Raw genomic sequence first — 13,328 nt, forward strand, 5'->3', positions numbered from 1 at the left:
TTGTTAGATGCTGGCAAAGTGCTTCCAGGCCAGGGTTGGCAAAGAACTCTGGGGGCTCACTGACGGTTGCCTCAAAGGAGAGGGGAGCTCAACCAGCTCCCACATTCTTGTGCAGCTCAGATTGTTCAATGTAATGGAGCAACATCACTCCATTACACTGCACGGGGAGAGAATGAAAAAACTGCACAGGAAGAACAAAGTGGGAAAAGCTCATCCTGTGCAGAGGACCTGCAGCAAATGGGCTCCCCCCCATCATTTTTTCCTGGAGAAGAAAGTTTTAAGAGGAGACATGGCAGCTGGCTTCGAAGACCTGAAGGGCTGTTTTGCAGGGGACAGGGAAGGCTTGTTCTCTGCTCTTCCAGAGGGGTGGAAATGGCAGGGACACAGATTTCAGCTAAGCATTAGGAGAAGCATCCTTCTGGTAGGAGCACTTTGACCGTGGAAGAGACTGGAAGTATTGATGCAGCGGTGGGAGAGGCATCTGTCAGGGATAATGAAGAGGGGGTGGACTAGACAACCTCCAGAGTCCCCTCCAACTGTATTGTTTTATGTCCCTGCAGTCTCTTAATTCTCTCCCTCTCTGATGTAATAGAGTGGGATCCCCTCCATTGTGTCATGTAGAGGGTGTTTTAGGAGGCTGAGAGGCAAGTCATTTTGCCAGGCCTCAGACTGGCTGAGAAAAATTATCTGATATCATCCTCTTTATCACACACCCCAGATGGCCTCAAATCAGCCTTGAGAGACTCCACCCCCGTTACTTTTGTTTCAGTTGTGTGTGCACATTGGAGAAATGCTGATGAATTGAAACAAAAGCACACAAGACAAAGTGAGGTTTCCCCCCATTGTTCTCACTTTATTAGGTATGACATGAAGAAAAGGGGGGGGGCGTTACACCCGCATGCAGCAGAAGGTCAAGTGGTTATTCTACTCTCGGTGGGAGGTTGGTTGTTAAATAGTTGTAAACGGTTTCTTATTTCTGTGTGAAGGCATTGCATGCTTAACAGAATGCAATTGTCAAGAGGAGGAAGAGAGAAGGATCTGGGGGTGGGTGGGCAGAAGCGCTTGCGCCATCCCCAATCCAGATCTGCATGCTTTATTTACAAAGTAAGAAGAAAAGAAGGCAGATTCCGAAATGGTCACAAACTTCCAAGAAGTGGGTGGAGAGAGAGAGAGAGAGAGAGAGAGCATCTCTTGAAAATGGAAAAGTACAGCTCTGTTCTTGTTTTTTTCAATGAAAACTTACACACCATGCCTTACAAAACAGCATCAACGCAGACGACAGATAGAAAAACAAACAATGCGGTCAAAGAGGATGTCTGCAAATGGCACACAGGATAGAACAGAAGAGAAAACCTGAAAACCAGAGAGGAGTTCCAGCCTAGGGGATGCTGCCCTTTGCTCTGCCGTCTGTGCTGTGGATTAAATGGGCCTCAGTGGGGGGGGGGACTAGCAACTAGGGACAGAGGAGAAATTTGACTCAGTTCATATTTAACAGTGGATCTACCAGGGGCAGCCAAGAAGGGGCCCTCCCAGTGTCGTTGGACTGCAACCCCCATCATCTCCAGCTAGGGGTGGGAGCGAAACTGAATTCAGTTTACATTTAAAGGAAAATCTATCCAATTCACTTTCCGAAACAACATGAGAACCAAAACATAGCCATCCTTCAAAATTCATTTATCCGAATTTTGCAGTGCAGTTCGCAACCAATGCTTAGAAAAAGGCATATAGCAGGGGAAAGTGTGCATAAAAATAAATATGTGAGTGAAAATAACATACAAAAATGCATTAGGTTGGGAGAAATTGCTTGCAAAAAAGGCGTACGTTAGTCAAAACTACACACAAGAGGTGTCTTTATGAGGATAAATTTGCACCAAAATGCTGAAGGATTTTCATGAGTTTTTTAAAAAAATATGGAAATTGCTGCAGAAATGTGGAGAACTGAATTACAAATTGGAAAAGCGAGAAACAGAGAGGACCAGACTTGACAGACCCTTCCATCCCTACTTGCAACAGGGTCTTTTCCTGAGGTGTATTTTGGAAATAAAGGTGTGACAGCAGCAAAGGGAGAATGCCACTCTTTTCACTGGTCTGCCTCCTCCCAGTTTTCTCTCTAGGCCATGCCCCCACCATAAGGGGTTGCAACCCCCCACCCCTCGAGTGCTTCGACGTAAGTGAAATGTTTCCTTGCAACGTAATAATTCATCTTGCTTGGTGGAAGACTGAGAGGTATTTCTGGTGGGGTGTGGGTTGCACAACCTGTAGTGCTGGAATGTAGCTTGCCATACAAAGAGACATCCTTTGCCTCCGGCTCTGCCTACCATTGACATGTGGCCCACAGAAGGTTGCCCACAGGAGAGTGTGGCCTTTGGATTGAAAAAGGTTCCCCATCCCTCCTTTACACAAACAGTACAGACGCCCACTCCACTTTTCACCTTCTGATGTCCAAGCCATCTCAAATAAGCCATGGCAGTTTGACCGGTTTCAAGTGTGAAAGAAAGAAAGTATAAATTTGCTTGGGCAGCATCCTGCAAACATTCAGAGCATAATCAATTGATACTGTTACACAAGACGGACAGCCTTAGGATATAAGTCCTATGCACTAACAGATCCCAAAGATACACCAGATCAGGGACCTTTACACCAGCATGTTACAAGAGATCCATTAACCTAAAGTTATGCCAGTGGTCAGATGGCCACCAGCATAGTCAAACTACTGGATTGTAAGGTGAGTGAAAAAATATGGTTGCACGAGAATTCTGATGCTGAGCCAGTGTGGTGTAGTGGTTAAGGTGCTGGATTATGACCTGGGAGACCAGGGTTTGAATCCCCACATAGCCATGAAGCTCACTGGGTGACCTTGGGCCACTCACTGCCTCTCAGCCTCATGAAAACCCTATTCATAGAGTTGCCATAAGTCGGAATCAACTTGAAGGCAGTACATTTAGATTTATGTTCTTCTGAGGGGAAAAACCACATTGCACAGGTCAACAAGCAAAAATGACAACCCTCTTGAAACTGTTGCCCAGGACAAGACAGCTGGGTCTTCTGTTGGTGCGCTTCACAAAGAGTCTGCTTCACAAGGAAGATGAAAGAGATCACGACTGAATACATGAACAGAGAACGAAGGATGGAGGCTTGGTCATCCTAGCTCCGCTTTAGAACAGACCACACAAAGAAGCACCAGGCATGAACTTGCAGAGTAAGAGTAGCTGAACAGGCGCTCCTGAAGGTGAGGCAGGTAGTTGCGATGGCAAGAGGGGGGAAGGCCCACCACTTAGCGGGCAGGGTACCTACTTTGCATGTGGAAGGCCTGAAGCTGAGCTGTGGCCAGATGTGCAAGGCCTGTTGCTCAGTGCTGGGGCAATCTGCTTTGCAGGCAGAAAGTCCTAGGTTCATTTCCTGGCATCTCCAGGAAATGTCCTCTGTCTGAATCCCTGAAAAACTATTGCCAGGCAGAGTAAGTAAGTTAGATGGATCAATGGCCTCTAATCCATGTTCCTACATTGCAGAGCTCCAACTCCCCATCACCTCCGACCACTGGCCATGTTCTCTGGTGCTGATGGGAGTTGGAGTCCAACAACACCTGGAGGGCACCAGGTTCCTAACCCTTGTTCTGTGTCAGTGGTTCCCAAACATCCCCCCCCCCCCACGGACTACTTGAAAACCGCTGATTTTTCTCCCTGTTGTAGCAATTGTAATGCGCCGTGCTAGGCACTGTGTGGTTTTTTTAAATTGCATTTTTACTGTTCCTTTTATTTCTTATGTTAGACCCAGGGCCTGCAGGAAGAGAGCATCGCCGCCCAGGGAAGGAGAGTCTGCTGCTGCTGCTGCTGCTGCTGCTGCTGTGGGATCACCACCTCCACCACCCTTCCCTGTGGGACTTCTGCCTGGCAGACCTGCATCCTGCAGGACCAGGCCCCAGGTACCCAGCCAGCTGGGACTGATTGCTACCACCTGTCCCTCTTGGGAGGGATACATAAGCCGGCTGGCTGGGGTGGCCTGGGTGTGTGTTTGTTTTTTGTTTGTTTTTTGTGTGCTGCCTTTTTTTTTTTTTTTTTTTGGTGGGATTAAGGAGGATTAATTTTATGATGTTTTAATTGGAAATTGGTTTTAAATTGTTTAGGACTGTGGTTTGTTTTTGTATATGTATATTATGTATAGCTTTTTGTTATTGTAAGTCACCTAGAGTGTCCACTAACCTGGACAGATAGGCAACCAATAAATAAAATATTATTATTATTATTATGTTGTATCGTGTACATCAATATCCTTATGTTGTATGGTATTATGTTGTACTACAATTTGCACTCCATAGAAGTCAGATTGGAATCCAATACAGCATGAGAAATAAAAGCAGCAAAACAAATGCAGTGAAAAGTCAATAGGAATATTTAAGATGGATGCAGACCACCTGAATGAAGCTCATGGACCACTGTTGGTCTATGGGTCCACAGTTTGAGAACTCCTGTTCTAGGGCATCTTCACCCCCATGTGAATGAAGCTAGTTATTTACTGTCTATTTCTTGGGAAACTTGAGGAGGGGTTGGGGGGGTTATATTTTTGGTTTTGCAGACTTTGCACTTACCTTACTGATGAGGTGGCCAAAGCTCACGCATGCTTGTGTGTTGGTTCTCTTCCACTGGACAATCACCTCTTGGTGGTCTGCTGCTGGCAGCTTTCCCAGGCCAGGCTCCCTCTCAAGCCTGTGAGGTCCTTGTTAGGTATTTCAGGAAAGCCTTGACAGCCGGGGAAAGAGTGCAGACCACCAGCGAGATGATTTGGAAAAATGAAAGAAAGAACACCCAGAAACATGACCTCAGTCACTTTGAACAAAAGGTAACCACTTCCACCACAACCAAAAATGCAACCCACCCATGAGAATTTCACTGGAATCCTCCCCCACCCACTCACCCCCCAACATTCTCTCGTCGTTATATGCCTTCAAGTTGACTACGACTTATGGCGACCCTATGAATCAGCGGTCTTCAAGAGCATCTGTCATGAACCACCCTGTTCAGATCTTGTAAGTTCAGGTCTGTGGCTTCCTTGATGGAATCAATTCATCTCTTGTTTGGCCTTCCTCTTTTTCTACTCCCTTCTGTTTTTCCCAGCATTATTGCCTTTTCTAGTGAATCACATCTTCTCATTATGTGTCCAAAGTATGATAACCTCAGTTTCATCATTTTAGCTTCTAATTTTTCTCTCATTAATTTATGGAAAATGTTTTTTAAAAAATAAAAACAAGAAGGGTGGTATTCAAATTTAGTCCTACTTAGAGCCACAACTTCTGATCTCTCCTTTAGGTGCCCAGTTGGAACCTCCCCCTCTCTGGAATCCCCACTTCCAAGTGCTATTCCAGAGTTGGAAAGCAAGGCTAGCCCTCTGCCTGGGCAAAGTGAGCCAATGGCCGATTTTGGGGGGCAGTAGAAGTGGCCGCCTTCCCTGGCTGTTTCTCCCAAGCTCTGTGCCTGGTCATTCCCCTCTGATGGGGGACAAAGCAGTCCGCACCACACGGCCTGTCCTGCCTCCTTCAAGCAGCCTGGAGGAGGAGATCCCATCTCCAGCGTCGAAGGATGATGCAGCGACTAGCCTGGTCAGCTTCTTGGTGTGGAATGGAGAAACGGTGCGGTCCCACCGTGCGCAAAGCTTCAGAAATTCTCTTGGGAGAACATCAACCCAAATTTGCTGCCAAGTGGTCTGAGAACCAGTGGTGGCATAGTGGGTAGAGTGTCAGACTGGGAGGCCAGGGTTCGAATCCCCAATCAGTCATGAAGCTTCCTGGATGACCTTGGGCCAGTCACTGCCTCACAGCCTAACCTACCCCACAGGCTTGTTGTGGGGATTAAATGAGGAGGAGAAGCATGTATGCCACCTTAAGCTCCTTGGAGAAAAGGTAGGATAGATATGCAAGGAATGAATAAATAAAATATTCCTACTCAGAGTAGATCCACTGAAGTTAATAGCCATGACTAACTTAGGTTCATGCATTTCAGTGGGTCTACTCTGAGTGGGTCAGTTGAATACAACCCTAAAACCTTAGCACAGTGGGCTGTATTGAACTAAATCCTACTCAGAGTAGACCCACTGGAATGAACAAACCTAAGTTAGTCATGGCCATTAACTTCAATGGGTCTACTCTGAGTAGGACTAGCACTGAATACCACCCTTTGGATTCAAGTTTCAAAACAAGTATAAGACTAAGGAAGAAGGAAAATGTTATGCATGCATATCCAGACGTCAGGTCTCAAGAAGCAGCGAATCCAACATGGGGATCAGGACCAACAAGTTCTACCACCAACAGGTTCTGGCTAAAGGAGAGGACTAGGAGGAACCAGCCCAAGCTGGAAGGAAACATCTTGAATGGAGGTCAGTCATCAATACTACCCAAATTTCAAAGCAGCTTCCAGTCTGCTCTTTGGTGCGAGTGAGACGTTGGCCCTGAAAGCTCTACACAAGCAATGTCAAAGTGCCACCCATCCAAACTACCTCCATCTCTGGCAGGATTGAACATCTGAACCCTGAATTCCAGGTGCACCCTGGCTCTCCTCCTTGTTGATATAGAGTCCACAAAAAAGAGGGCACGATTGATGGGAAACATCTCCGCCTCAACCATCCTTGGCCAACCTTGCTGGACTCCAACCTCCATCATCCCTGGCCTTTGGGCCATGCTGGCTGAGGCTTACGGGAGTTGGAGTCCAACAATACCTGGAAAGGAAAGGCTGCCCTAGACAGGCCCTATAAACATGAACAGGACTTGCCCGACAGCACGGCATGGTGAGCACGAGGAAAACCACTGCCTGGTTTTCGATCGGCCACCAGCCCATAGAGTCTCCACCCAGGGAAGAAGGAAGAATGCTCTTTCCAGCTGAAGGTGTCGAGGTGGCACATTGCAAACTGCTAGAGTGCACCACTGAGAGATGGCATTTGGCAGAATTACATCTACGGTGCACGGTGGGAAATGCATGACTGAAAAAAGCCAAGACTAAAGTGATGCTGAGAATCAGAAACCCAAGCGGTCCTGTTCTTTTGCTCATTACAGCACAGTGCTGGTTTCGAAAGACTCGTGCTCTCAGGCTGGTTTGGTTGGTTTGAAGCTGCCTTCATGCTCAAAGCAGCCAGATCCAAGAACCATAGCCGTGCATATTCCCCGCTAGCGATGCTCAGAAGATTTCAAGTTTGCAAGGAGGAAGAGAAGGAGACTGAGGGGGACAAGAGGACCTTCCACATGCCCAGAGAGAACCTGGAGGAAGGAGGTGGGTCCAAGGGCACTTAGAGAACAAATCCCTTCAGCTGGTAGGGAAAAGCACAAACGGGGTTGGATCAGGTCAGGAGGGTGATATTTAGCTGCCCCAAAGCAGAGGCCAAACATAAGACTTCCAGTGCCGGGCTATTGCTTGAAAAATCGGTACATCAATGCACCCACGGGAGGAGGAGGAGGTGGTGGTGATAAAACTGGGTCACAAAAATACAAAACAAGGATGCTTATCCTTGGTGTGACAATATATAGAGGAGAGGGGGAGAGAGAGAGAGGCTACTCTTGTGAAGGAGGCAAGAGACGATGAAGAAATCTTTTTCCCAAGAGTGAAACACAAATAGTTTGGAAGACAAGATGCTTGGAAACCTACAGGGGATTGTGTGAGGGAGGGTTAGGGTTTGAGGGGCGTCTCCTAGTCGCTGGCCACGTGGTTCTCGTTTTGTAAGGCGTGCCAGCGCTCGATCTTCTTGTCCTTGTTCTTCAGGCACTCGTACCAGTGTTTCAAGCATTCGCCTTTGGCCGTGATGCCCAACTGGCACCCACCTGCAAGAGAGAAAGACAGAGGAGAGCCCTTTTCCACCACTGCAAACAGCTGGTGTGCCCTCTGCATCCCCTCACGGGCTGCCCAAATGGGGCCTCACTTCCAGGCTCTCTTTTTATTAAGCTTTTGACAATTCGTATCTTATTCAACCACATCTTACAGTTGTCCTGGTCACACACACACACACACTGTCCAACATCCCACCAACGGTCTTGCTGAGGCTGATCTGAGTTGTAGTCCAAAGCATCTCGAGGGCACCAGGTTAATGAAGGCAGGTCTCGTAGCTTCCCCTCTGCCGTTGCAAGTTATTCCCCTTTTTCAAAACCTGGTTGGCCACATGCCTACCCTGATCACCTTTCCTCAACACAAACATAGCCCATTACTTTTGAGGTGTTTGGGAGAGGTTTATTTCCTCTCCTTTGAGTTTGCACAGCCCCAGATCCTTCTAAAATCCACCTACACAGAGGACCATTCCCATATCCTTTCCAGCAGACCAGCAAAAGTGACAGCGGATGTCCAAGGGTGCACAGCCTTTGTGTGCAGATTTTGCTGTTGCTGAGTTTGCGTGACAGCATCACGCCAGCAGAAGCAATTTCAAGAGCAGTTTACAATGCAATCCCATGGCCATTTAACTCAGAAGGAAGTCCCAGGGAGTTCAGTGGAACAAACTCTGTCCCAAGAGAGTGACTTTAGGATTGCCACCTAAGACACTTCTAATAGAAAATAAACCCCACTGATGAACACAATAGGTCTTATTTCTGAGTAGCGATGGGGAAGAAATTTAGTTCCGTTTGCATTTTAAAGCAAACCTACCTAATTTGCACGTCCCAAAACAATGCCTGAACCAAAACACATCCATCCTTCAAAATTCACACTCCTACCTATTTTACAATGCATTCTCCAACCAAAATATGTATACAGAAATGCATATATTAGGGGAAGATGCACATAAAAATACATATATACACAAAAACGTCATACAAAAATACATTCTGTTATGGCAAATTGTTTGCAAAAATGTGCCTGCCAGGAGGAATGAACACAACTAAATACTGGTGAATTTTTGTGAGGCCTTCTTTAAAAAAACAGTTTTACAAACTGATGCATAAATGTTGCAAACTAAGGATGAGAAATGGAGAGAAACCAAACTCAAAATATTTGTCCCTCCGTAGTTTAGTAGTAGTAATTAATTAATTAATTAATTACTTGAATTTATATCCCACCCTTCCTGCTCAGGGCAGCAAACAAGTACACTAAAACCACTCTAAAACATCTTAAAAACAGACTTTAAAATATATTAAAACATCTTTAAAAACTTATTTTAAGCTGCAATTCCAATGCAGATGCAGACTGGGATAAGGTCTCTACTTAAAAGGCTTGTTGAAAGAGGAATAGATATTAATAGATATGAACAGGATTGCACCATAAAGCATCTCTTGAAAAAGAAAGCAGAAAAATAGCCTATTCCTTGAAATCCTCAAAACCTAAAATTACATTTCTTCCACATACACACACACACACAAACAACCCACCCAGATTGTTAAACCCCTAGATAAGATAGTGAAGAGTCGCTGCCTGCCATCATTTCTGATATCATGAATGGAAACACTCACCAATATAATCGTTGGATTTGCCAATATCATAGTCCCAAACCGATATGTCAAGTGATTTCTTGGCAAGGTCACTGTGTTTGATATCGTAGAAAAACTCCTAGCAAAAAAAGACAACATTTTCCATCAGGGATCAAGAGGCGAATGAGGACTTCAAAGGGTGGAGAAAGGGGGGGGTCAGGGATTTGGCAGCAGGTCTTTGAGGAGGGGGAGAGTGAGGTCTTGACCCACTAACCTCCACTCTCAGCTCAAAGCAACCTCCTGTTGCTCACCAGAGCAGCAAACACAGAAAGGGTTCAGTGTTAGGTTCGGTGGAACAGAGCAAAGATGGTTTGAGGTGGCGCTAGTCTAGCATCCACCATGCTAGTAGTGTCCTCCGAATATGTAAATCACAAACTCAACCCTGCTTTATTGTTGCCAAATTTCTGGGACTGCCTGGAAAGTAATGTCTTCAGAACGGTTGAGGGGAGACATTGTTACGGTTGAAAAGAAGGACCCCCGTCCAGTTTAGTCACTCATGGCTCACAACCAAGTCCCACTAACTACAAAAGGTTTTAAGACTATGTCAGCAAACTTGATCCACTGGCACCGACGGGAGTGAGAGCCAAACCACACATTCCGTGGAAGATCTTGATCTTATATACTAATCGCAAACTGATTCTCCCACTGTGGATTCTTATTAGGGGTGTAAGGAAACATGGTTTTCCTTTCTGCTCTGTATTTGTTGCATGCAGCATTGTTTCTGTTCCACTGCAGTTCATCTTCTACCAAAACCTGCCTTATTTGTCCCACTGTCCAGTGTGGCGAAATTATGTAACATATATAATTTACATAGTTAATTTCAAAAATTACTGACAGCCAGTATGGTGTAGTGATTCTAGTGTCGGACTAAGACCTGGAAGACCAGGGTTCAAATCCCTCCTGGGCGACCTTGGGTCAGTCACAGTCTTTCAGCCTAAGCTACCTTGCAGGGTTGCTGTGAGGATAAAATTGGGAGGGGGAGAACCATATCAGTATGCCATCTTGAATTCCTTGGAGGAAAGTTGGGATATAAATGTACTAATTTAGTAGTGGGGAGGACATGATTATGGTTTGTTTGCGGGCTGAATGCAAGAACAACAGTAAGTGCCAATCGTATTTGCTGGATCAATGTCCTGTCCGGGCATGGGGCAAAGACGTGAACATGAGCAATTTCCACTCTGATTTCCATTTTTCTTGGAATTTTCCAACATCCTTAATCCTTATGTAGGCAAATATGGCCCCATCTGGACACATGAGGGAGGTATAAGCAGGCATGGGGGGAACCCCAAGAATTGGAGAACTACAAAGCAACTTTCATAGAGTGGGGAGGGCGGTTTACGGGCTTCCCTTGGTGAATTCTGACTTTTATACTGTCTTCATGTGTATGTTTATGTGTATGGATATTGTTTATGTATTTTGCTTTGTAAATTAATTTGATATGTTTTTATTGTACCTTATGTATTCTATTGTAAAACGCTTTGAAATCATTTAGATAGTAAGCGGTCTATAATAGTAACAACAACAACAACAACCCCTAAGGGGGCAAAACACCCCATGTGAAAACAGCCCATGGAGGGTAGAGTTTGCTCCATGGGTCTGGAATGATGGCGAAGAGTTGGAAGGGGGATAAGCTGGAGTGCTGGGTTTTTTTTAAGAGTTCCCACTTATGCCTTTAAAGTAGCTATGAAGGGACTATATGAATGGGATCAGAGCAGTGGTGCTGGGGGGGGCATTTCACTCTTCCCCTCCCCCCCTGCTATATTCTGAAATGTTAACTGCATTTTTGGGGACAGACCAATTTAGACTCTAAAAACAGCTTTGGGGGAGTAATAGGAGGGGGAAATCAGTGGATGGGAAATGTGGGAGCACTTAATTCAGGGCAGCTGAAAGCAGCCCTCCAGACTTCTCTGTCTGGACCATCCCGCACCCCTCCCCCAGACCCGACACGAGTGCTTTCGCCTAACTCAAAAACATCCTTGAATTGTCATCACACCTCTTGCGCCCTGGATGAAGGATGGAGGGGTGTGTGCATCTGTTTAGAAAATTCTGGTTTTTCTGTGGCTCAGGCATTGTCCAGAGGTAAGAATTTCACCAGTCTGCTCCAGCCAGCACTTGCATTTGGCCCCCAAAAGTTTCCATGAAAGGGAATGCGGCCCTTGGGCTGAAAAAAGTTCTCTGCTCCCAGCTTAACTCATTCTCGCTGCCAGCTTCTCTGCTCCCACTTGCTTTCTACCTGCCTCCCAAGGAACTGAATCAACAGGGGTTAAGCACTCCTCCCTGCTGCTTCTCTGCTCCAAATACACACACACGCACACACACACACACACACACACACACACACACACACACATGCACTAAGAAACTTTTTTAAAAAAAAAAAAGAGTTGGGATACCAAGTCCCTTGCACTTTCCCAACCTGATGTTTCAATTATGGCTTCCATCATCTCTGACCATTGGCTATTCTGACCAGCAGAGATGGGATCCACTGGCTGGTGACAGTCGGAAAGCATCCCATCGACCTAACAGGCTGGTATCAGTTTGAGTTCATTCTTTGTCTACTAGCCACTGCTAATATTAATATTTTAAAGGAAATAGCAATAAATGAAAGGAAACAGCAATAAAATTATCGTGCTTCATATGAATATTTTAAAGACAGATTTCACTACATAAAAATCCGATTTGCAACCACAGAGAATAAGCGAATTAATGGCTAAATTGGAATCAAATCCGAACTGGGCAGTATTCTTGCACATCCCTACTGGCCAGGGCTGATAGGAGTTGGAATCCCACCTGGAGAGCACCAGGTTGAGGAACGCTGCCCTCTGTTGAAACTAGGCAAAAACTCAAGAGGTCCACGCAGGCAATGCATGACAGAGGAGAAAAGGCCTCACCTCATTAAACTCTGGGTTCAGGGTTTTCTTTTTAATCTGTGTCTTCTGCTTCGCTTTCTTCCCCATGTCAGGCTTTAAGCATCTGGAAACAAGAAAACGTGAAAGTTTTTCTGGAACTTGAGGAATAAAGAGAGATGGTTCCAAAGCTGAGATAAAACAAGCATCCTCAAATTCATACTGAAGGAAACTAGGTCTCCTCAGGCCACGGATTGCAAAGTAAACCTGACACATAATTGCAGAAAGTATGGCAGGCTGAATGGCTTTCTGGACTATCAAGCTGAAAAACAACAACAGAAAGACCCATTTTCCCATGAGTGGGGAACCTGTGGCCTTCCAGACACTAAAACTCCCATCATCCCTGACTACTGGACATGCTGGCTGGGACTTATGGGAGTTGGAGTCCAGCAATATCTGGAAGAGCACAGAGTTCCCCTTTCTGCATTATGCTAAGAAAGATGGATTTCCAGATCCATATTTGCAGAACCCGGCAAAGGCATTTGAAGGACATTTTTGGCAGGAGGAAATGTGTAACTGCTGTTTCCCCCTGTAACTCCTCCTTCTGGGGCCACATTTGCTTGAAACAGAGATGGAGGAGAAAGTTGACTCAGTTTGCATTTGCATGCAACCGTACCCAATTCCTGCTTCCCAAAACAACAGGCGACCCAAATCACAGCTACACCCCAAACACTCATACATCTCAAAATTTTGCGATGCAGTCCTCCAAACAAAGAAAAGTATACAAAAATGGATAAATCAGGGGAAAGTGTGCATATAAATGCTTGTATTCATGAAAATAACATTGAACATGTGTCACATTAGGAGAAATTCCTTGCAAAATTATTGGACACAATAAGATACAAAAATGTGTATGCTAGGAGAATGGGCATGCTAAAATGCTGACATGTTTACATGAGACCTTCTAGAGAAAAGAAAATGCAAACTGATGCAGAAATGTGTGCAACTGAATTTAAGATTGCGGGGGGAAAGAGCAAGTGTGAGAAATTGAAACT

At 45.5% G+C, this 13,328-nt stretch overlaps 1 protein-coding gene across 1 annotated transcript in view; it reads right to left on the reverse strand.

The window, feature by feature from the left end:
- Positions 1-827: 827 nt before the first annotated feature.
- The window catches only part of RPH3A (rabphilin 3A), a 143,735-nt gene continuing 131,234 nt past the window's right edge, over positions 828-13,328 (reverse strand). Inside the window, exons 18-20 of the mRNA XM_061602611.1 lie at positions 12,319-12,400; positions 9,410-9,506; positions 828-7,798 (exon numbers count right to left, since the gene is read on the reverse strand). Of these exons, the coding sequence (XP_061458595.1) occupies positions 7,668-7,798; positions 9,410-9,506; positions 12,319-12,400 (310 nt within the window). The 3' untranslated portion in view covers positions 828-7,667. The remainder of the gene's footprint in view (positions 7,799-9,409; positions 9,507-12,318; positions 12,401-13,328) is intronic.

This window comes from Rhineura floridana, chromosome 19, assembly GCF_030035675.1.
Source record: "Rhineura floridana isolate rRhiFlo1 chromosome 19, rRhiFlo1.hap2, whole genome shotgun sequence".
NCBI lineage: Eukaryota > Metazoa > Chordata > Lepidosauria > Squamata > Rhineuridae > Rhineura > Rhineura floridana.